General features: G+C 38.8%; 1 protein-coding gene and 1 long non-coding RNA gene across 3 annotated transcripts in view; one reads left to right on the forward strand and one right to left on the reverse strand.

The window, feature by feature from the left end:
- Window positions 1–3,355, reverse strand: part of LOC108307184 — a 27,071-nt gene extending 23,716 nt beyond the window's left edge. Inside the window, exon 1 of the long non-coding RNA XR_001826437.2 lies at window positions 2,769–3,355. This is a non-coding gene — a long non-coding RNA (uncharacterized LOC108307184). The remainder of the gene's footprint in view (window positions 1–2,768) is intronic.
- A 14,517-nt stretch (window positions 3,356–17,872) lies between these two features.
- Window positions 17,873–24,670, forward strand: part of SLC35D1 (solute carrier family 35 member D1) — a 57,199-nt gene continuing 50,401 nt past the window's right edge. The window contains exons 1-6 of one of the 2 annotated variants that reach the window (XM_017532435.2): window positions 17,874–18,468; window positions 19,293–19,326; window positions 19,424–19,510; window positions 20,192–20,259; window positions 21,828–21,899; window positions 22,504–22,572. In XM_017532435.2, the coding sequence (XP_017387924.1) occupies window positions 18,266–18,468; window positions 19,293–19,326; window positions 19,424–19,510; window positions 20,192–20,259; window positions 21,828–21,899; window positions 22,504–22,572 (533 nt within the window). In that variant the 5' untranslated portion in view covers window positions 17,874–18,265. Of the gene's footprint in view, window positions 18,469–19,292; window positions 19,327–19,423; window positions 19,511–20,191; window positions 20,260–21,827; window positions 21,900–22,503; window positions 22,573–24,670 lie in introns of both variants that reach the window. The other variant, XM_017532445.2, reaches the window with a different exon arrangement.

The following is a 24,670-nucleotide window of genomic DNA, read 5'->3' on the forward strand; positions in this document are numbered from 1 at the left end:
TAATCTGAGCTTAATAGAATGTGTATAGGTGGTATGCAGTCACTTCTGCATGAAGTTACTTAATTGTTCTTATGTAGGGATGACCTCCAAGAATACTACCACTGCCTATTGTGCTAATTTACCAACCATGTGACACAATGGTACAGATCCAAAGAATATACCATGAAATAAATTGTCCTATAGTAACAAGTTCTGTAAGTTTGTGATCAGAGGAGGAGAAACAGGACTGAAACAAGATTTGAGTCAGAAGCTAGTTCTGAAACACTCTTCCAGTCTTCAAATACAATTATTAGAGATAATTTGAGTTTCATTCATTCTTACTCAAATTCTCTCTTGTTGGCAATATACTCAATAAAGTATACAGTTATAAATGAACTATACATTTCTTAATTGGAATTGTATAAAATAGAATTTATTAGAATTCCTGTGTTTGTAGAGCACAGATTTGTAGCAATACTTCAGTGGACTTGTCTGGATGTTAGGCTGCATGTTTTGTAAATACCATTTATTAAAAATAAAAACAGACTGGCTGGCTGGGCACAGTGGCTCATGCCTGTAATCCTGGCATACGAGTTTGAGTCCAGCCTGGGCAACATGGTGTTGCATGTCTCTACTAAAAATACAAAAAAGAAAAGAAAAGAAAAACTACTAAAAATGTTAACAAATGTTAGAAAATTTAAAAATTAGCTGGGTCTGGTGGCTCTTACCTGTAGTCCCAGCAACTTGAGAAGCTGAGGCATGAGAATTGCTTGAAATCAGGAGGCAGAGGTTGCAGTGAGCTGAGATCACGCCACTGCATTCCAGCCTGGGCAACAGAGTGAGACTTAGTCTCAAAACAAACAAACAAACAAAAAAACTGGGCAAGTGCCAGAAGAAAGTCTGAAATATTTTTATATTATCTTTATCAGAAATATATTGCAAAATTATTTTCACACACAGAGGCAGTCAAATGAATATGTAGCCCCAAACAGAAAAAAATAGAGAAGCATGACAGGTACTTAATTAATAAAAATATTGTATTAATTTTTTGCTACCTAGATTTTTAAAATATATTTGTTCTGATTTCTTTTCTTATTTTAATTAGACATATATTTTGTACCTCATTTTAAATTCTTTATTTTTCTTATATAGGGTTCACAAAATCTTCCTTTTTTGAGATGGAATCTAGCTCTGTCACCCAGGCTGGAGTGCAGTGGCACGATCTCGGCTCACTGTAACCTCTGCTTCCTGGGTTCAAGCAATTCTCCTGCCTCAGTCTCCCAAGTAACTGGGATTACAGGCACCCGCCACCATGCCCAGCTAATTTTTATATTTTTAGTAGAGACAGGCCTTCACTCTGTTTGGCCAGGCCGGCCTTGAACCCCTGACCTCCTGATCCGCTCACCTCAGCCTCCCAAAGTGCTGGGATTATAAGTGTGAGCCACCATGCCCAGCCAAAGTCTTTGTATTTCATAAAACTTGGATCCACTCCCTCTCATAGAGCTGGTATTTTGTTGCGAGGAGCAAACAATAAATATAACACAGTCAAGAGGTGGCAGAGCTGAAAAGAAAGATGAGACAAGTTTAGAGGACAGGAAGCCCAGAAATGTGATATTTTAGATAGATTGGCCAAGGAAGAGCACAAAAAAAAAAACAAGATTTTATTTGAATTATACAAGATTTTCTACAATGTCCTTTTTCTGTTCCAGGATCCAATTCAGGATATCCCACTGAATTTAATCATCATGTCTCCAAACTGTTCTCTGATCTGAGATAATCATTCAGTCCTTATTTTTGTGACCTTGAGAGTTTTGAAGAATATTAGCCAAATAATTTGTAGAAGAGTCTATCTGATTTTTTTTTTTTTTTTTTTTTAATAATTAGACTGGGGTTAGGAGCTCTGGGGAACAATACCAGAGAAGTGAAGTGTTCTTCTTATCACATCACATCCCATCCATTAGTACATGTCAACAACATAACTTTGATGGTGATGTTAAACTTGATCACTTGGTTAAGGTGGTGTCTGCCATGTTGTTTTTATTGTAAAGTTATTATTTTTCCCTTTCCACGTTCTTATTTGTCAGAATATTTGCTAGAGTCACTAAAGATCAGCATGCATTCAAGGGTAGGAGAAATAAGTTCTACATCCTAAAGAAAGAAATATAAAGTATTTGTGCACACATACCGTAATAAGTGTGTAGTGGTTTTAACGTACATTTTCCTAAAGAAAATCAATTAATCAATTAATTTACATTGTGGTTTTAATTTACATTTTCCTAAAGAAAAATGATGTCAAACATCTTTTAGCATACCTGTTAACTATATAGCTTCTTTGGAAAAGCATCTGTTCAGCTGTTTCCCACTTTTAATTGCTTATCAGTCTCTTATTAATGAGCTGTAAAAGCTCATACATTCTGGGTAGAAGTCTTATGAAATATGTCATTTACAAGTATTTTCCCTTTGTGTGTAGCCTGCCTTATCATTCTCTTAACATCGTCTTTGGCAAAACAAAAGTTTTTGATAAAGTTAAACTTACCAGTTTTTTTATTTTATGGAATGTGATTTTGGAGTTGTATCTTAAAACTCATCACAAGAGGCTGGTGTCAGCAATATGGCACAATAGGAAGCCAGAGACCTTTCTTGCCCTGACAAAGACATCAACTTGCAACAACAATGCATGGATCAATTTCCTGTATGAGAAATCAAGAAATCCCTTTAGATGACCCTGCACTCCAGAAGAGCATGAAACCAGCTGCATCAAAGCCAATGGGAAAATTTGTACCACTCACTGACCATAGTCCTCTCCCTTGATCAGTGTGGTAGGATCAGGATAAAACTCCCAACTTCTGCCTTCTCCCTGTAGAGAGAAGGTGGAGGTTGAGGCATACATTAAACGTTTGATTTCTGGGGGTCGTTCCTCAAGGGACTGGTTTCTGTCTTGCCTAAATCTAGGTGCTAACAGGTAAGTCTTTGAGGTTGGGGACTACTAAAGGTGACAATGTGAAGTAGCATGCCCTCATTCATCATCATTTCTCCTGTTGGCTCAGTGCAGAACAAATGGAAGAAAATCCTCAACTCCCAGCTTCTTCCTGGGAAGGGAAAGACTTGGAACATGTATCCAGTGTTCTGGCTTTTCAGGGGACTGGTTTTTGTCTCTCCTGCCTCAGAGCATGGACAAATGTAGCATATTATATGTACTTAGGGGCCACTGACAACAAAAGATAGCTAGGTGTTTGTTGCTGCTCCAGAGAATTTGTGAAACAGCAGACAGAAGTCATGCAATTCAGCAACCTCTCCTTTAAAGATAGAAGGAAACAGTGATGTATGCATCCAATGCTCTGGCTTTTCAGGGAGCTGTCCAAATAACTAGTTTCTGTCTTACCTGATTTGGATTGCTAATAGGATTCAGCATACTCTAGAAGCCTAGGGGGCACTGAGAAAAACAGATTGCTGAGCAGCTTGCATAAGCTCTAGAGAACCAACAGCACTACGAGCAGACACCAAAGAGAGCAGGAGATTAGGGCTCTTGAAGAAAATAAACCAGTAAATCCTTCTATGTCGGAATTTGTATGCACAACTCCAGAGAAAATGCATCCACAGAAAAGGTTTGAGAAACTCTCAGTCTTTGGCTGTGCTGCTTGATGAAGGTCTTTCCATGTATGAAGACAGTCCATAAAGACTGGAAGGGGTAGTTGTTGTGTTTTTCAATGCATGAATATAAGCACAGTTATAACACATAAAGAAACCGGGAAAAAGGGGCCAATTAAAGGAGCAGAATATTTCCTAAATTAACCCTAAAGAAAAATTTTTTTTGAGACAGAGCTGACAAATACAATAACTGAATTGAACAATTCGCTAGAGAAATTCAACCATCAACTTAAGCAGAAGAATCAGCAAAGACAAAGACAGATCATTTGAAATTTTCCATCCAGAGCCATAACAACAAAAAAGTAGGAAGGGTTAAGAAAGCTAAGGGACTAATGTGACAGTAGCAAGCGGGCCAGCTTATGGATATGGGAGTAGAGAACAGAAGAGAGAGAGAGAAGGAGGCAGAAAGTTTATTTGCAGAAAGAAAGTCCAGAAACTTCACAAATCTGGGAAATGAAATGAACGTCCAGATTCAACAAGCACAACATATTCCAGCTAGATGATTCCAAAGAATTGCACACTGTTAAAGCAAACCACAGATGGCCTAAGAAAGGATCTATACTTCTATATTTGAGTCCTTGTGGATAAACTGTAAAGTAGCTTAATAGACAAGACCTAAAACCTAACTTAGGAGTATGTGCCTGTAACAATAACTGAGTCTTGGCCAGTCCCAGAGGCCATACTTTACCCACTCATAAACTGCTAAGTGTTCCAATAAGGCAAACACCAACCTGTAACCAATCCAGCTGCTTCTGCACCTCACTGCTGATTTCTATATGTCATTTCCTTTTTTTTTTCTTTTGTCTGTAAATTTTCTTCCACCACCTGGCTGTACTGGAGTCTCCGTGAATCTGCTCTGATTCTGGGGGACTGCCCAATGTGTGAATCATTCATTGCCTAATTCAATTCCTTTAAATTTAATTCAGATGCAGTTTTTCTTTTATCAAGACCAATATACATTATAATCAAACGTCAATCGACAAAAAAAAAAAAATAATTTTGAAGACAGCAAGAGAAAAGCTACTTGTCATTTATAAGACTATCAGTGAATTTCTCAGCAGAAACATTGTGAGCCAGAAGGAGGGGAGATAAATATTCAAAGTACTGAAAGAAAAAACGTTGTCAGCCAAGAACAGTATAACTGCCAAAACTGTCCTTCAGCAATTAAGAGAGAACAGTGTTCTATATCTGTAGCCTCAGCCATTCAGGAGGCTGAGTTGGGAGAATCATTTGAGCCCAAGAGCTTGAGGCTGCAGTGCACTGTGATATCACCTGTGAATAGCCACTGCAGAGCCACTACATTTAAACCTCAGTGACATAGTGAAAATCATTTGTAATTAAAACAAACACCAAAAAAAGGAGAAATAGAGACTTTCCCAGATAAACAGAAGCTGAATAAATTCATCGCTTTACAAAAAGTGCTAAAGGGAATTCTTTAAACTTAAATGAAGAATGCTAAACAGCAACATGAAAACATATAAAAGTACAAAGCTCACTTGTAAATATGGAATACTGTAATATTGAAGTGATGGTATATAACATACTTTTAACTTTCATATAGAAGTTACAAAAGTATAAAAATGACTATAAAATATGCTAATGGTACATAATATAAAACATGTAATTTGTGACATTAATAACATGAAGTTGTGGGGGGGAGTAAGAGTAGATATTTTATATGCAATTGAAGTTAAATTGTTAGCAGCTTAAGATACATTGTTACAATATTTTTAATGTAAGCTCCACGGTAGCCACAAAGAAAATGCCTATAGAGAATACACAAAAGAAAATGAGAAAAGAGTCATAACACGTCACTACAAAATCATTGAAACACAAAAGAAGACAGCAAGAGATGAAAAGAGGGACAAAAACAGTTATAAAACAGGCAGAAAACAATTAACAAAATGGCAATAATCAGTTCTTCCATGTCAGTAATTACTTTTTTTTTTTTTTTTGAGATGCAGTTTCACTCATGTTACCTATGCTGGAGTGCAATGTCATGATCATGGTGTACTGCAGCCTCCACCTCTCAGGTTCAATAGCTGGGATTACTGGTGCCCACTACCACACCTGGCTAATTTTGTATTTTTAGTAGAGACAGGGTTGTCAAGGCTGGTCTCAAACTCCAGACAAGTTTTATGGTTTTAGGTTTTACAGTTAGACCTATGATCTATTTTCAGTTAATTTTTATATAAGCTGTGAAATATGTGTTGAGGTTCTTTTTTGGCATATGAACATCCAATTATTTCAGCACTATTTGTGGAAATGACTATTCTTTTTCCATTGAAATTGTGTGCCTTTGTCAAAAATCAGGCAACTATATTTGTGTATTTATTTCTGGGCTCTCTATTCCAAACCATTTATCTATATGTATATCCTTTTTCTGGCACCACAGTCTTAATTACTGTAGCTTTATGGTGACTCATGAAAGTGGGTAGTGTGAGTTCTACAAGTTTTTTCTTCTTTTTTATAATTTTTGACGATTCTAATTTCTTTGTCTTTCCACATACATTTTAGAATCGTCTTGTCATTATGTATTAAAAAAAAACCTGGCTGGAATTTTGATAGGAATTACATTAAAACTATAGATAAATTTGGGGAAAATTAACATCCTAACAATATTGAGCATTTCCATCTATGAACATAGTATAGCTCTTCATTTATTTCATTCTTCATTCATTTCTTTTTTCAGTTTTGAGAAGGCCACTTTGATAAGGAGACATTTGAGTTAAGATCTGAATTAAGTGAGGAAGTGAACCATAGGAATATCTGTAGAAGGAGTATTTAATAGTAAGTGCAAAGGCCCTGAAGTAAAGTGTGCTTGAAGTGTTCTAAGAACAGTAAGGAGGCTAGAGGAGGAAGAGGAAAATTCTTCTTGTTTGATTCCTGGTAGCATCACTCCAGCAATTATTTCTTCACCCTAGCAGCATTAAGGTCTTCCCATAGCGGTAGCTGAATGGAATTTGTAGTTCTTCTTGAATTTGCAGAATTAGCCTCATTAGCACATCACCCTCACCACCTTCCCTACTACCCCACAGTGAGTGAACCCCACCAACCAGTGGAATGGAGTGAAGTGGTATGAAGAGAGGTAGTGGATCAGACCACAAAGGTAACAAGAGGCTAGATTATATCAGGTCTTACAGCCACTGTAAGGCATTGAATTTTATCCAGAGAAAGAACAGAAGTGATTGAATGGTTTTGAACAGAGGAGTGACTTATCTGTGAAAAGATTATTCTGTGTGCTGTGTGCAGAAAGGATAGATGAGTCCAAGATAGAAGCAGAGAAACCAACGATGAGACAATTAGAATATTTCAGCAAGAGCAGATGGTGGCTTGGACTAGGGCACCATTCAGGAAGTAATAAATGTTGGAATATAGACCTATTCTAAAGATAGCATTGAGGTGAGTTGCTGAGGATTAGATGTGGGCTATGAGAGAAAGAGAGGAATTAAAGGTTTTTGGCCTAAGCAGCTGGAAGGATAGCATATCCATCAACTAAGATAGGGAAGACTGTGAGAATGGAGATTTCAAAATTGTTTATCTAGTTTAGAATGAATAGACAAGGGAAAAAAGATTCTAAAATATTTACGCACCATTAAATTTTAAGTACAGAGTCTAAGAATCTGAAGCATACATTCTGAGCACAATCCAATAGCAATCATCAAGGATAAATAGCAGCCTATGCATTATGGCTTGAATGTGAATGGTGAGGATAAAGCAATAGGCAGAGGGCAGGAAAATAATTTTTTAATTAGTAACTTAAGTTACTATGCCTCTTAAGGAGCAGGTAGGAATGATATCTGGGGCTCAGGAAGACTTCACTGAAGATTACCTACTTTACTTGAGACTTAAAGGAGTTAGCCGGAGGAGGAAGCTGGAGTTTGTAGGAATGGGAGATTAGCCCATAAGTGAAATGATGAACAGGTGCAAAGGTCCAAGAATGAGAGGATGTGTTTGACAAAGTAAAAGAACAACAGCATAAATAGAGAAGGGAGAGCCAAATTGAGAGTATTGTGAAATAAAGCAGAGAGAGATTTTATTCTAATAACCAGGTCTGTATTTTCTTTCTTTCTTTCTTTTCTTTTCTTTTTTTTTTTTTTTTTTTGAGCTGGAGTCCCAGTGGCATGATCTCAGTTCATTGCAACCTCCACCTCCCGGGTTCAAGCGATTCTCTTGCCTCAGTCTCTCCCAAGTAGCTGGGATTACAGGTGTCCGCCACCATGCCTAGCTAATTTTTGTATTTTTAGTATGGACAAGGTTTCACCATGTGGCCAGGCTGGTCTTGAACTCCTAACCTCAGGTGATCCACCCTCCTCAGCCTCCCAAAGTGCTGGGATTACAGGCACGAGTCACCTTTCCAGGCCAGATCCGCATTTTTACAAAATGAATTGGAGGAGAAGAGTCATCTAGCTTAACTAGTTAGAATGTCATTGCAGAGTTCGTGATGATGATGGTTATGGCAGTGGATTCAGACTTGAAAGATATTTAGCAGCTTATATATGGCGAGTTGGAAGAGACAGGCTGTGAGAATGACTACTAGACTTCTAAGGTAGCAAGTTGGCAGAATGCAACACCTTTACTAAAATGGGTGTGCCACGTATTAAGTAATTGTTTCTCAGCTCCAAATCTGTCCTTCTGTATTCTACTTTGTGAAGCTGATGCTTATATTTTGCAAAACGCGTTTCTGCTTTGCTGGCTGGCTCTGTGCAAACTCTTCCATATGTGGCACTAGAGGGATACTGGGAAGCTGGAGGAGGAGAAATGAAATGCTTCTTCCTGTGTGCTTCCTGGTAGCGTCAGTCTAGCAGTGATTCTTCATCCCAGAAGTAGCAAGTTCTTTCCATAGCAGTAGTTGAATGCAGTTTGCAGTTTTCCCTAAATTTGCCGAATAGCCTGTGTCACGGCACTGTGCTTCCCTCCCATTCCCCCCACTACCCTCCACTCCCCTTACACCCCTCCCACCCCCATGAGCCAGCAGCACTAACCAGATAGTGCTGTTTCTTCAAGGGTCTGAATTTCAGGCTTATGGGGATCCTCTTTTGAACTCAAAGACCACAGAATCACTTGAGCAGCATTTCCTCCTCAGAAGTCTGAGTTTTAGCTCTTGGAGGTCCTCCTCTAAGTTTCTAAGTTTTAATCATTCTAGCCTCTTTCCTTTGTTCCCTCAGCCCTTCCAGCAGTTGCTACCTCCCTGATACCTTATGGTTTTGGGGGGTTTTTGAAGCATTTCTTTTTAACCTTTCATTTACCTAGTTAATATTTTTAATGTAAAATTATCTTTAATCAAATAATGTGTGTGGTTTCTGTCTCTTGACTGGACTTTGATTGATATAGAAATTGGTTCTAGGAAAGACTTCACAAGTTGGGATTTAGAATTTGCTTGGTTTTTTTTCCATGAGCTAGAATGAAGTGCTGAGCTCCTCACTAATATGAAATAAATTCTGGTAATCCATGTCATGCAGAAGTACCATGATTCATTACATTGTCACCTGTAGTTAACTGTGATGACATTCCTTAGGAGCATGTACCTTCTGCATTTAACTGATGGCAATAGTAATGACTGTGAGGACTGTGCTGTGGGATAAATTCTTGAGTTTAATAAAACACATACAGAAAGAATAACAAACTCAGGTCTTTACGTTCTTTATAAAGTCTCATTAGAATGCCAAAATGATTCTATGGCAGTCCTAAAAGAATCTCTCTTTTCTTGCAGTCACAGGGCTGATATTGTTAAAAATAAAAAAGACTTAATTGGCCAGTTTACAATATTTACATCAGTTGAATTTACAGTCTTGATCTCACACGTAGAAGTTAAAAAAAATGGAAAGAAAAGGACCCTAAAACTTGGAATGAGTACACATTTGTTTGGGCTTAGATGGAGTTAAGAATTTTGAATTGTCAAGGCACTCTGAGCCTCTTCTGACATTGGGAGCAGTTAGTCCTCCTGCGTCTGAGAGATTAGCCTTCTCTTGCTTGAAAACTCTATCCACTATACCCATAACTAGGGTCGGAGAGCAACATACCCCAAAGAACAAGCATGAAGTTTGGCTTAGGAGGAAGCCTAAAGGAAATCAGAAGAATTACAAGATTTTTCTAACTGATATCACCATTAACCTAGGGAATATATATAGGAATGGAGTTTAAAGAAGATGAAATATAACACTGGATTGGGCCAAATGTATTGAAAGAGGTATAGTTCCCGATTTAGAGGTATAGTTACTGGATTTAATGTGTTGGCTGATGCAGGTGGAAGCATTCTAACAATTTAATATGTTGATTTACTGACAGTTGGGCACAACAGCAGCCTCTATTTAATGAGGTTGATATACCAGAATTTTTCATATTATATGGAGGAAAATATTCCAATGCTTAGGGAAACAGGAATGGTGGAGCATATTTATCGTGTGTAATCTACACACCCATCTCTTGACAACATCTTTGAGAGAATCCAGAGGAAATCCCATCACTAACATGTGGAGAAACACACTTGCGTATAGACCATGTACATCCCTGAGAAGTTCTGTTGTGTCTGTGCTCTGTAAGCTAGGTATAATGGGAACTTTCACTATTGAGATGGGCTCGCTCTCCATTTTAATAGAGATGATGGAAGTTCTGGAGTATCAAAGGTAAGCAGTAGTACTTAACCACAGAAGACAAGGTGGTATGCATATTTATGATAAAAGCAGTAACATAGTGGTAATCATAGTTTTGACCCATAGGAATTTTGGGCAGTAGCCTATTGATTATAATGTCCCTAAGAATGAGAGTTAGACAAACTACTAAAATGGTCCTTAATCTCTGTAACACTAAAACCAGACCTGACAGCAAAAAACAAAAACAAAAACAAAAAAACCCTGACTGGAGTCTTGGAAATGGAGAGTCAAGGTCTTTTATTCAGTTTCCAGACCTAAGCCATGCATAGTACGAGAACGTCTTGGATTGAAGGAGAGATCAGGTCTTCTTTGAGGAAGGCCCTATATCATAGCCACAAGTATATACTGTATATCTTCCTTCAAGTCTTCCTCAAAGGAACATGCAGCCATCTACTAGGGTGAGGGTGACTGTGTAGCAGCAAAAAGGGAATACCCAGACCTTTTGGGGATTATCAATCACTGGCCAACTGATAGTAATTCCTGGGCACTCACAGCCCTGTAGTCTACCAGTTAAACTGGGGGATTATGTAGTGTCTTAGTCTGTTCAATTGCTATAATGAAGTATTGTTCACTGGGTAGCTTATAAACAATAGAAATTCATTTCCCACAGTTGAAGGCTGGGAAATCCAAGATCAAGATGCAGGCAGATTTGGTGTCTGGTGAGTGCTTGCTTTCTGGTTCACAGGTGGTGTCTTCTAGCTGTGTCCTTACATGATAGAAGGGGTAGGGGTCTCTTTCAAGACTCTTTTGTAAGAGTACCAATTCTATTCATCAAGTTTCCACCTTCATGATCTAATCGCCTCCTAAAGGCCTCACTGCCTAAAACTATCACCTTAGAGGTTAGGATTTTGTGAATGTTGTCAGATTCAAAATGTAGTCACTTGCGTTAAACCCTAGCAAAATGGAGCTAGGGAAAGCCATGATGGTAGGGCTGTCACACACAATTTTCCTGATAACACAAACTATCACAAGAATATTTTTCAAACCACGGTTTACTATGTGAGTCACACAAAGACAGCTGGCAGCTCAAGGACAGCTAGAGGACAGCAAGCTGCTTACACAAGAACACTTGCCTGACACACTGATTCACAAATCCAATTCTAAATATAAAGGCCTAACTGAAACTCACAAGATTACATGTCCTCCCTAAGAACTACTAACATTCACCTATCAGAACTCTCCAGCTCTTGTAAGTTGCTGCCAGCACCAAAGAGCTTTCTTTTAAAACAACTTGCATAAATCTCCTCTTTCTCCAATAAAATCCTAACATTTTACTTTGTTCCCTGTACATACTGGAGGCCATCCTGGTTTGTATGTATGTCCCAAATTACAGTCATACTTCTTGTACGCTATTCACAAATAAACTCTTTTTACTTAGAGTTTTGTCTCTATTTTTTCCTGACAATTTCAATATGTGAATTTGTGGGAGGACACACACATTTCAACTATAGAAGTGGGTCAGGTGATAACTGGAGACCTGGCCCAACTTTGAAAAACAATGTGCTCAGTAGATCTGCAAATCCTCTGTATAGTTTTTTCTCCAGTTCTTGAATACATAATTGGAAGAGACACATGTTTAGGCATATAGATATACTTGGAAGCTGGCAAAATCCTCAGTGTCTCTTTGATCCATGGAATAAGGACCACGATAGTAAAAAGAGGAAGCCTCTGGAACTTCCCTTACCTATCAGGATAGTACATAAAAAGATATGCCACATCTTTAGAGGAATTGCAGAGATTAGTGCCATCATCAAAGGCTTGAAAGATGAATGAATCCCATCATATCCATTTAAGTCACCTGTTTGTCCAATGCAGAAGACAAATCTTAGCAAATAACTGAGTGTGATTATAAACTTAATCAGGAGGTCACTTCAATGGTACTTGATGCTCCAGATGCAGTGTTTTTAGTAGGGCAAATCAACATGACATTTCCTGACATGTAGTGTGTAGCTATTAACATGGCAAATGTTTTTTCTCTATATTAATTTATATGGTCTAACTAAACCAGTTTATGTCTTACATGTCAGGGACAGTAGTGTAGCATCACAGTCTTGCTTCAAGGTGACATCCAATCTTTTACTCTTTTCCACAATATAGTTCACAGAAACCTTGATGATCTTAATAGTCTCATACAAAATAAACTGGTTCAGCACATTGATTAAATTATGGTGTTCAGATCTGACAAATGCAAAGTAGTAAGTATTTTGGATGGCAAAATAAGACAGCCAGGATGTCAACTGTCAGGATTCATTACCGGATACAGTAAAGAACAACAGAGAAGCAGAATGTCAGAGTTAAAGGGATAATAACGAGATTAGTTTCAGGCATGTTGAGCAGCATAACAGAGAGTTATCCAAGTGAAGATATTCAGGAGGCAGCCAGACACATTAATTTGGAGTTAGAGAGAACATAAGTGATGTAGATTTCGTAAGCATTGGCAAAGAAAAAATCACAATTGAAACCATGGAATGAAATGAGATTATTTAGTAAGAATACATAGAATAAAGAGAGAAGACCCAAGACTGAGCCCTGAGGAATGTAAAACTTTAAAGCTCTGTGAGAAGAAGAGGAATCAGCAAAGCAGGATGAGAAGGAAAGGCAGAGTACTAGGAGAGGTTCCAAGAGAGCGTGGAGTTCCAGAAGTCAAGGGAAGAGAGTGCAGCTAAAAGAAGGGAGAATATTGATAATGTAAACGCTGTAGAGTGGTCAAGCAGGAGGGCTAGGAATGTGCATTGGGCCTAGTTCCCATGGAGGTCATCGGTAACTTTGCAGTGAACAGCTTCAGTGTCGTGGAGGGAGTAAAACTAGTTTGGTGGGGTTAAAGAGCTCTTGCAGGGTGATTACAGAGAGAGCAGAGCCATGGCAAATAGGTGGATAGTGAGGCCAATTCAGTAAAATTGGAGATTCAAAGAAGCAACTTATTTGGGAGGGATTTATGCCAAGTTGAGTTGTAAATATATTAAGCTTGAAATGTCTTTGTATTTCCAGTGCCTAACTCAGTGACTAGTATGCTATTTGTGAATGGGTCATGATTATGCCTTCAATACATCACTGTTCCTTTATCCTGCTTATTCTTCTTCATAGGGTTAATAAACACTAAACTTGGTAATTGAAGACAGCGCTGACTTTGCTAGAACATCTTGTAAAAGTAGGTCTTGTCCATCTGCCCCAAAGGAGATAGGAGTGTCCAGGGGAGGAACACAGAATAAATGCTAAACAGACATAGGACCAAATCTGCACACAATCACTTAGAGCTGTGGGATGCAGTGTATGTCTAATACTCCCTCTCAGCCCTTGCTTCCCTGTTTATATGTTGTTTCACAATATCTGCTTCTCAGAGTGGTTAGGATGAAATGATATAATGAATTACAAGAGTAGCACATTGTGAAGCTCATCCTCAGTGGTCAATAAGACCACTTGACCTTGCACCCCAAAAAAGAAAAGGACAAGGCACTGCAGAGAAGCTCCATGCTCTCTGGTTCTCAGAATTTTTCAAGTATTGTTCATATAGGAAACATGTATGACCTCTGCTCCTTGACTACAAAGTAACCAGTGGTGCAACACAGCAGGTCGCTGGGTAAGATGTAGGCTGGCCGTGAATAGGAAACTGGGAATGAAGGTGGATAAAAAGAGAGGCCTATATACATTCCACTGTAAGCGGAGTGAGTGGGCCAAGGGAAAGGGAGCATGTGGGGAAAGAAGTAATATATGTTTTAAAAAATTGTGCACACAATCAATATTCCCTCATGGAAAAACAGGATATTAAAGGCAATGCTTTGATAAAAAGGCATGTTTTAATATGAAGAAGAGTTTTTGCTAGTAATTCTACCTAGTAAGATATAAAATTTATCAACCCACAAAGTTGACCTTTCCAAATAGAGTATACTTGTACCTAAATGAGAACATTTAATTCAGTCTTTCTTATCTTGAACAACTTTTTCAGATATATTTCAATATTTATTCAGTTTCACCCAATGATGTGTAAATACTCCATATATAATTCTGTTATTAATATTACTGAGGTCAGGAAACAGATCTGAGGACCTAAAATACCAAAATTTATCCAAAAGTCTAAGTACCTATAACATAGGAAAGAGATAAAAATCCTATTAGGAGATGGCACCTGTCTCAACTTTGTGGGTACTTAATGAGAATGCTTGACTCCATTAAACTCCATAGCATTTTACTGAGGGTCCACAGCAACCAAATCGTTACTGGAGCTGAGAAAATCCAGTGCAGTTTGTGGCCTGTGGTAGGTCTTAAACATTTGTTAATTAATAAAGTAATCACGCTGAGAAAAACAGTAGTTGCCTGCATCTTTTCATTTTGTGTAATCACAACTTATGGTTGTGAAAATTTGTACCTGGCATTTCATATTTCCCCAGGGTAGAACTTGAAATATTATCCGCTTCTTCCATTGTTCTCCACTGCTGCCCTCTTGAGTTTATAAAAGAGGGTTTCATTTTCATATACTGTTAGCAGGAATAAAAAATAAGTATAAACTCTTTGGAGGTTGTTAATTTGGACATTGTCAATTCTATTAATTTTTTTATGAAAAAGTAGCCTTAAAGCAATTCTATTTCTAGAAACTTATACCCGCACACAATTAAATGGACAAGGATTGTTAGTAAACCGAAAAAACTTAAATGTCTATAGGGTTACACGATGATGCATCCAACTAATGGAATACTCCAAAGCCTTTGAAAAGAATTAGGGAGAGTTTAAGTGTTGCCACAGAAAGACCATCAAGGGATAGTAAGAGAAAAGAGAAAGATTGCATAATAATTACTAGTGATAATAGTAATTATAAAAAACATTCATATTTGCTATGTTCTAAGCACTTTACATTCATTAACTCATTTAATTCTCATCATAACTCTATGAAGTGGGCATTATTGTTATCTCCATTTTACAGGTGAGGAAATTGAAGCACAGTGATATCTGTTAATTTTGCCCAAGGTCACACAACCACTAAGTGTCAGTGGTAGTGTGTGGCTTGAGGATTAGTGTTCTTTTCTGGTTCTATTCCAGATATGTTTTTAAAAATGTGTATATGTGTATATATTAGCTTTTTATTATGAGGGGCATTGTTACTTCTATAATAATTTTTTTCTACAAGGATGTTTCTTAAAATACAATGTTTTAGTTATTTTTCCTTTTGTTGCTAGCAGTCAAGGAAGAAATTTAATCATTTTCCTTGTTTTAATTGATTAATTCAACTAAAATATCTAATCTGTGTTAGGCATCCTTGCCTGCCCCTGTCCTCAAGAAGCAACTGTCTAATAGAAAAGAATGATATGTAAACATGCAATACAGAGCCCCTATGCTATATGGTCTGTACGTGTCCTCTAAAATTCAAATGTTGAAACTTAATCAACAATGTGATATTATTAAGAGGTAGGGCCTTTAGGAGGTGACTAAGTCATAGGGCTCTGCCTTTGTGAGCAGGAGTCATGCCTTACTTACAAAAGGGGCTTTACATAGTGTTTGTCCCTTTCTGACCTTCTGTCCTTTCTGCCATGTGAGGACATGGTGTTCTTCACCTTCAGAGGATACAGTAGTTAAGGTGGCACCTTGGAAGTAGAGAGCAGCTTCACTAGACACTGAACCTGCTGGTACCTTGATCTTGGACTTCTCAGCCTCCAGGAGTGTGAGAAAATTAATTTCTACTTTCTATACGTGATCCAGTCTCAGGTATTTGTTATAGCAGCAGGAACAGATGAACACTCTATAAAGGGGGTATATAAAGATGCAGTAGGAGAGGCACAAAGGAGAGATATCAATTATGTAGTGGGAAGGTGGGGGGCAGTGTGAAGGAAGGCTGCCCAGAGAAGAGGTAACATAAGAGTTTTTCAGGAGCTGGGTGAGAGGAAGGAGAGAAAAAGCAGCCCAGATAGGGGGACTAATGAGAGTAAAGACACAGAAGCCTGAACCCACATTGTTGATTTATCTGCAGCTTAGGGAGAGAAACGTGAATAGTGTCTCTGGAGATGCACTATTCATCTGGGTAGGAACCACATCATCCAGGACCTTGTAGGCTATGTTAAGAACCTCATCCTGTGTGCCAGTTTTTTAAGGAACATTTGAAGAACATAGGTGTTCTCAAAGTAACTCAAAAGATGTAAACCAATTATATACATATAATTGAATATTATTCAGCTTTATAAATGTTAGAGGACATTCTAACACACACTATAACATGGATGAACCTTGAAGGCTCTGTGTTAATAAGTTCATCACAAAAGGACAAACACTACATGATTCCACTTATCTGAGGTACCTAGAGTAGTCAAATTCACAGAGACAGAAGGTAGAACACTGGTTAATAGCAGAGAGGGATGGAAGTGGGGAAACAGGGAGTGATTGTTTAAAGCGGAAAGAGTTTCACACTGGGATGGTGAAAAAGTTCTGAAGATGGATTAATGATGATGGTTGCAAAACAATGTGAATGCACTTCATGCCATTCAAGTGCACACTCAAAAAGAGTAGAATGATAAATTTTATATTATGTATATTTTCCCACAATTTATTTAAGATGGTCTTGTGCTATTACAGTAGAAGTGCAGTAGCATAATCATAGCTCGTTGCAGCTTCGACCTCATGGACGCAAGCCATCCTCCCACCTCTGCTTCCTGAGTAGCTGGGACCACAGGCATGCACCACCACACCTGGCTAATTTTTTCATTTGCTTGTAGAAACAGGGTCTCACTATGTTGCCCAGGCTGGTCTCAAACTCCTGGGCTCAGGCATTCCATCTGTCTTGGCCTCCCAAAGTACTGGGATTAGAGGTGTGAACCACCATACCTCGTTTACCAAAATTTAAAAATAAGAAAAAAAAAATTATAAAGATATAGACCAAGCACTTAGAAAAATAATTTAAAGTTCTTTCCTAATCCATTAAAGTTCAATATGTAATTTGTTTGCTTAAACTGATCATAATGATTTGCTTCTGTTATGCAATAATAACTACCATTTACTGAAAACTAGCTCTTTGCTAGCTAGCTATACATCCATAGAGATCAAGATCAGGGAGGTCATCTAACTGATCCAAGATACACCATAAGGAGTGTGGGGGGGGGGCGTCGTCATTTCTGTGAATCCTACAATTGGAAATGAAGTCTTTTAGGCTCCAAACACCTTGTGCTTTCACCAATCTCCAAGTTGCTTAATTATCCTGCTACTTTTTGGGATATGTCAACGTTTTTCTTAAAACAACAAAAAAAACTTGATTTGAAAAGGAAGTATTGTTTGGTGTTTTCTGGGTTCAGAAAGTGTAAGAAGCTTGAGGCATTGCAGAATTAAATTTTTGTTGAGTGTTTACTGTTGATCCACATCTGATACTTTTGAAGGGTTTTGATCCTCTCCAAGAGAGACTAAAAGAGCGTTCAAAATTAGTCTAGACGCAGTGTACTGTAACTACTTGGCAGGCCACCTGTAACAGAGGGGAGGAGAGTCTGCACTTATGTTGCGGCAGTTATCTGGAGAATACGGCCTTCCAGCCCCTCGGCCACCCGACGCCCCCCCCCCGCCCCGCCAGGTGCGCGCCCCGCGGAGAGACCAAGCGCTGGCTCGTGCGCAAGCGCAGGGCGACTCACCCGGCGTCTGCGGTTTGCCGCTCGGCGCTCTGGTGTCTTGGTGTAGTTCCCCCGGCTTCTTGTTGTCCGCCTCGGGCTGGGGGTGTGAGGGGTTGGGGGTTGCCGCTCCCCCTTCTTCAGGCTCTCTCCAACCCCTGCCCAGGCTAAGCCTGGCGCGGCCCCACCCTCTGACCCTGCGTTGCACAATGCCCGAGCAAAGTCTCCAGGGGTGTGAACCCCGGCGTCCCTGCCCCTGGGCGGGAACCGGCGGCGGCCTAGCGGGGAGCCGAGGCGACGAGCGCGCAGCTGGCCTGGTCCTTGGTCCCCGACTCCTGGAGTCCCCTGGGAGCCGCTGCTGCAGATCCCCGCGCCGCTAGGCCCCGCCGCCAGGCCCGCGCCGCAGCGGCAGCCATGGCGGAAGTTCATAGACGTCAGCATGCTCGGGTTAAAGGAGAAGCCCCCACGAAATCCTCCACACTCCGAGATGAGGAGGAGCTGGGGATGGCGTCGGCCGAAACGCTGACCGTGTTTCTGAAGCTGCTGGCCGCCGGCTTTTACGGCGTGAGCTCCTTCCTGATCGTGGTGGTGAACAAGAGCGTGCTCACCAATTACAGGTAGGGCCGAGGCGGCGGCGGCCGAGGCCGCGGAGGAGGAGCGGGCGGCGGTGGCTGGGCGCAGGTTCCCTGGACTTTGACTGCAAAAGTTAAAGCCGAGCAAAGTTGGGCGGGAGCTGGGGAGGGCGGGCGGCACACGCGCGCTGCCCAGGCGACGGAGCCAGCTGGGCGCGCAGGCCTGGGGCAGGGGACTGCTCCCCGCGCGGAGCTCCGGCCGGCCCGGCGCGTTCGGGGCTCGCCTCCCGTGCCTTCGGCGCAGCGCCTCAAAAACCCCGCCTTTCAGAGCGATGCTGCAAAGTGACTCTCTTGGTGACATTTGAGCCCCTGCGTCTGCCGAGCAGGGAGGAGAGCGAGGGAAGCTTCCCTCCTCCGTAGCCTGGACAGGGGGCCGGGGCTTCAGTGTCCCCTGCACCCGCTGACAGCTTCTGGGGAAGTGCACATCCTCACCCTCGCGGACAGTTATTTCCTTGATGTCACTGCAACCGAGAGGCAGAAGTTGATTTGTGTGTGTTTTTTTTAAGGTGTGTGAAACCGTTGGGGAGATCTGTATCTTCACTTCCTTGAGAAATCCTTTGCAGGCAGCCGACTGAAATTGTAGACTCGGACAAGACGTGACAAGCGGCCGCCCGAGGCTACAACTTCAGCGGGGTGGCCTGATAACCAACCGGCAGGGAGTTTTCTCCCAAGATTTTTATTTGATTTAGGGGCAGACGTTGGTGTGGCTTGTATCGGAATGCCTTATTAATGTTGCCGACGTGCAAATGGAATTCACGGAGCTAAGTTAGGTTTGTTCTGACCTTGTTTTTTCTTTGCCCTTTTCGTAGATTTCCCTCGTCACTATGTGTTGGACTTGGCCAGGTTAGTTGGAATCCTCACCATTACGTGGTTTATGTTTTTAGAACTTCTGTGTGTGTCTTTATGTGTAGAACAGTGAATCTGTGTTCTCTGTTTACAGATGGTGGCCACAGTGGCAGTTCTTTGGGTGGGAAAGGCGCTCAGAGTAGTCAAGTTTCCTGACTTTGACAGAAATGTACCTCGAAAGGTAAAAGAAAAAAAACAATATGAAATGAAGTCACTATATATTAATATATTTTATCAGCGCCTTGCACATTTAAAAATTGCAGCCTCAAAATCACCCAGTCTAGAATGGTTATAATGAATGTAAAGAATAAATGTAGTAATAGGTGTCAAAGAAGGCCTACAATCTCTTTAGACTTAAGAGAAAAAAAATCTAGGAATAGTTTTCTGCTTTTAATTAATGGCACTTGTTGAAAGTACAACAGTTTTGCAGTTTCTCTATCCATCTAATCTAGCCAATTTATCCTGCATTCATTATTCTTTGGGGTTTATTTTATATTCTTCTTTCTGCTGCTGCTTGACTCCAAGTGAAGATGAAATGCCTTTACTTTTTCTGCTGACATTAGAGCCATGGGCTCTAATACATTATCATATTTACAGCAAATGATGTTTCTGTCTCACGTTGATCATATTCATATTTCTGCCTTCTCTGCCTGCCTTCCTCCCTTTCTTTCTGCCATAATAATGTTTATCCAAGCATAAGTGTTGTTTGGGTGTTTGAGGGTCAAAATTGTGTATGAGAACTAATCTTATGTTTTAAGTGGAAAACATTTTGATCATATGAACAAAATTGTTTCTGTTTGAAAGGACCTTGTTTTAGCTGTCTTTATTATTGAGTTTTGTTATCCCTTTTTAAATTTTCTAGACGTTTCCACTACCTCTTCTATATTTTGGGAACCAAATCACGGGACTGTTCAGCACAAAGAAACTGAAGTATGGATAACTTTATTTTACTAGTGAGATTAATATAATGTATGCTTAAAATTGTACTTGAATGTCAAATATTTAACACGTTATTGATTCTGGAAAAAAGTGAAAAGACCAGAGAGCTTCTGTTACTACTAAGTAATGAAGGTGGTGCCAAAGGTTTTAGTTTACATTCTTTTCTTAGAAGAGAAAGAGGAGGTTTTTTTCCCCCCTCATTTTGATGTTAGAAGTCTTAAAATGTCATAAAGTGCTGTGATAGGAGATTTTTATTATTTTTCTACAGCTATAATAGCAAAGATATGTATACTAGGCTTTTGAGATTTCATTTCTTTAATATAGTTCATAAATATCTTAGGCAATTTCCACACTGCAAAATCGGAGGGTAGGGATAAGAACTTTTGCAATTTTTCTTTTAATGTGAAGTAAAGTAACATCAGATAGAACCCTAATAAAAATATTGCTAAATCTTACCCATGGCATATAACTGTAGAGACAACATACTTATTTTCAGAAAGAAGCAATAGCTCTCGACTCCACGGTAACACTATTTTTCCTTCCAACTAGTCTACTTTCCAGTTTCTGGCTTCTGCTCTTATTGTGGTGTGTATTGTGTTAAAACGACACAAATAGAGAAACCATTTAACAGAAATCCAGTGGCTTCATCACTACCACGCAAGCTAAAACCCTGGTATTGTAAAACAGAATGGAGAGATTTCTGAGGATCGAGTTGAGGTGTTTTTTTTCTTCCTTTTTTTTTTTAAACCCAAGACACCTGACAGAATGACTAAGATGATATCTCTGAAGATTCCAAGGAAGACAAATTTATCATGGGTGGGACATCCTTTTCCATTTCATTACCCACTAGGAGAGAAATGCAGGCCTTCTACAAAGTGCATCTTGTATAGAGTTTGGTTTTTTTTTATTCATGTCATCCAACCATTCATTCATACCTATCTTTGATTGCCAGCTAAGTATAAGGCACTTGGAGTGAGATAAGATATCATCCGTGTCACCCAACCATTCATACCTATCTTTGATTGCCAGTGGAGTATAAGGCACTTTGCAGTGAGATAAGATATATTCAGAAATAACTATATTGCAAGAGGCTGTATGTTTGACTAGTACAAGCAAAATGCTCTGGGAGTTTAAATGAAGACAAAATTACATCCACAAAAGGACAGTCAAGGCATTTCATGGGATAAGACTTTCATAGATGTTTTTTGGGTGGTCTAGGGAGTGGGAGGGAGGTCAGACTAGTGAAAAAATGAGAAGTAAGCCTTTTGCTATTAACAACTAACAACTATATACAGCATAGGGTATGCATAATTAGCAGAATAAAATGAAGTTTTGTAGTTAATTTAATGTTTCTCACTTCTAGTGGTTTTTAAAAAGCAACTCTTTTAGGCTTTCAAGTAGGAATTGTGTCTAGAGAGAAGTAAGGGTTTGTTCATAAATTAATCAGTATGGAATTTCCGTAATGGAAAAATAGCAATATTTTAACTACCAATTTCGAAAATCTTAGTTTAAAAGAAATTTAAAATTTTATTTTACCTAATTATCTTTTTGTTTTCCAGCCTGCCAATGTTTACAGTTCTGAGAAGGTTCTCCATCCTGTTTACAATGTTTGCTGAGGGAGTTTTACTCAAGTGAGTTAAGTTTCTAATATATCTGTTCTTTAAATTACATTGAAAAGGTGCTCAGCATATGTGGGATATTAAGTTATTTGTCTTGTTTCTACCTTAACTTTTGAGAAGTTAAAGCAACTTTGGCTGCTGGAATTGATAGTTTGTGGGAGTGATAGTCAGGAAGGTCATGAATTGGAGTTGAAAACCTATCAAACTTGAGATTTACTTTCTAGGATTTCTGTACCTACTGCTACCACTGGGAGAAGCTGGATCGGAATCATAGGTATAGGTTTTAAATAGCATTCATGTCTTAGCTTCTTTTAGTACAAGTGTATGTGACATTTTTCTATTTAAAGAAATTCAGATTTACAAAAATTAAAACTCATAATAACAAATTATGAAAAGTTAAAAAATGGTTGTAGGAACTTATATAACCATTATAATGAAGTAAAAGTGAATTTTTACTTCATCAAAGGGGTTCTTTTAAATATCCAGTTTCTCAGAAATGTGTAAAATATGATTGTTTATAGATTTTGAGAAAGCATATCACATTTTTTGCTTCTGTTATAAAATGAGTCTGTGTGAATAAAGTCACATGTATATTTTAAAATGTTTTATTTTGTAGGAAGACGTTTTCTTGGGGTATTAAAATGACTGTATTTGCAATGATTATTGGAGCCTTTGTAGCTGCCAGGTAAGATGTGGGCCTATGAATAGCACATTATAAATTGTCAATAATTATTATCAATACTTATTAATAACAATTTTTTATAGCCTAAATAGGAATTATGTCTTTAAAAAGCATCTAGAATACTCTTGAAAAGGTTAAATCTTTTTGGCTGTAGTAAAGTAAAGTTAGGCAAAGATAAGATTTTTGGGATTGTTGAAAGTTAAATTAATGTATTTAGAATTTGTTACTGTCATTTTACCGAGCACAGACCATGTACCGCACAATATGTTTGGCATTTTACACATCTTATTATGTATTCTTCATAACACCTCTGAGAGGTATGGGTATAATTTTCCTATTTTATAGCTGAGGAAACTAAAACTTAATTCAATATCTTGCTCAAGGTCACAGAGCTAATAAATGGCAGAGCTGAAATTTGAATGTGTGGCTTTCTTCAGAGCCTATGTATTTTTATAAACCATGTGACATTTCTTAATTTTGCATGCTGATGAAGAAGAGCATGTATCTTCTTCTGTGAGGTGAAGAAAATGACTATGAAACATTTGCCTTTTCAAATAACGAATGATAACATTGCTTTAAGTGGCCTCACACAAGATACATCACAAATGCCATAACTTAGAAAATCTGTTAGGTTATTAAAGCTTTTTTCATTTTTCTCAAGTTTTAGTTTTAAAGTACATGGGGAAAATGTATAACCACAGACCAAAAAAATTATAATGATTGCTAGAAGTCTTCTACAACATTTTAATCAGCCCAGGGCATGCATATATGTATTTGCTAGTGCCACACATTCTGCCAGACATATGTTTTTCATCCAAGAGTTCCAGTGTACTTCTTGGTTTGATTTACCTTCATCACATTCCCATAGTATAGGTGGAGGAAAATATTATCAGTCTAGTCCTATTTTATAAGTTCAATCTCTAAGTAAAGTTTCATTCTAAAAAAAAAAAAAAGAGAGGCATAACTGGTTACTAGAAATTGGCTGTAGAGCTGACTGCTTTTCCTTCTATGTCATATTGCCTCCTTGGAGAAAAATTCTGTACTAGCCTCCTACCTTTCTTCTGGAGGTGCCCTGCTAGTCTTTGAAACATTTCCTTGAATCTGATGGGGTCCAAAATTGTACCAAACAACAGGGGTTCCTCAGTGCTTACTCGGGTCAACAAGAAAGTTCTGAAGAGGATTGCTATCTGGACCAGTCTTATCTAGGTGGACCCTTTGACTTGGAAAAGATATTGGGAGAAAGGGAACACAGACCTCTGAAGTCAGTCAGAGGGTTGTTAGACTGTTTGGGGTATGGAGTGTGCATTAAGTTAGTCCTGCCTAAAATTCGGTAGTATAGAACTCATTATAAGTCTTGGTTCCTATACAGTATCTCTGTAAAATCATAGACTGTGGTCCCACTATTTTAGCTAGGGTGCTGAAGTATGCTGAAGGCATACTTTTCTCAGATTTTCATTTATTCTGTTTAATTTACTAAATTGTTATCTTGTGCCTGGTACTCTGAGTTCCAGAAATTTTCAGTTTCTCTAAACCCCCTAGTTACACTTCACAGGTTCATTGAGCAATTATTTAAGTGTTTGAGTTCCTGCTGTGTGCTTAGACACTGTTACTAGCTTGATCTCAGAACTAACCATGATCCATACATCAGAAATTCCACCCGGGGGCCCAACTACCTATGCAACATAGTCCTACCGTTTGTGTAGACCTTCAGAAAATGACTTGTTAATGGCCTTGTCCTTTTGGTTTCCTTGTCTGTGAAACTGAGCTCTGATGCCTTCTGCCTACTTCACAGAAGTACTTAATGATAAATTTGGTGCTTGTTATCATCTGGCTTTTAATGCAGAGCAGTGTGCTATTAAATGACATGATTGATTTTTGCTAATTATGTGTTTAAATGTTAGTGCCTCTTATGTCTGAGGAATCCCTTATGGAGGTAAAATTACAAACCGACCAGAAATCAAGAAATACTAGTAGCTGATAAAAATGCCTAATATTCACGTCCCTAGATGAGAATATGTTTTTGTAAATACTTTAGTTCATACCTATTTAAAATTAAATGCATGTTCTTTAAATGTAAGTTGTTCTTTTTTTTTTTTTTTTT

Source organism: Cebus imitator, unplaced genomic scaffold, assembly GCF_001604975.1.
Source record: "Cebus imitator isolate Cc_AM_T3 unplaced genomic scaffold, Cebus_imitator-1.0 Scaffold3, whole genome shotgun sequence".
In the NCBI taxonomy this organism is placed as follows: Eukaryota; Metazoa; Chordata; class Mammalia; order Primates; family Cebidae; genus Cebus; species Cebus imitator.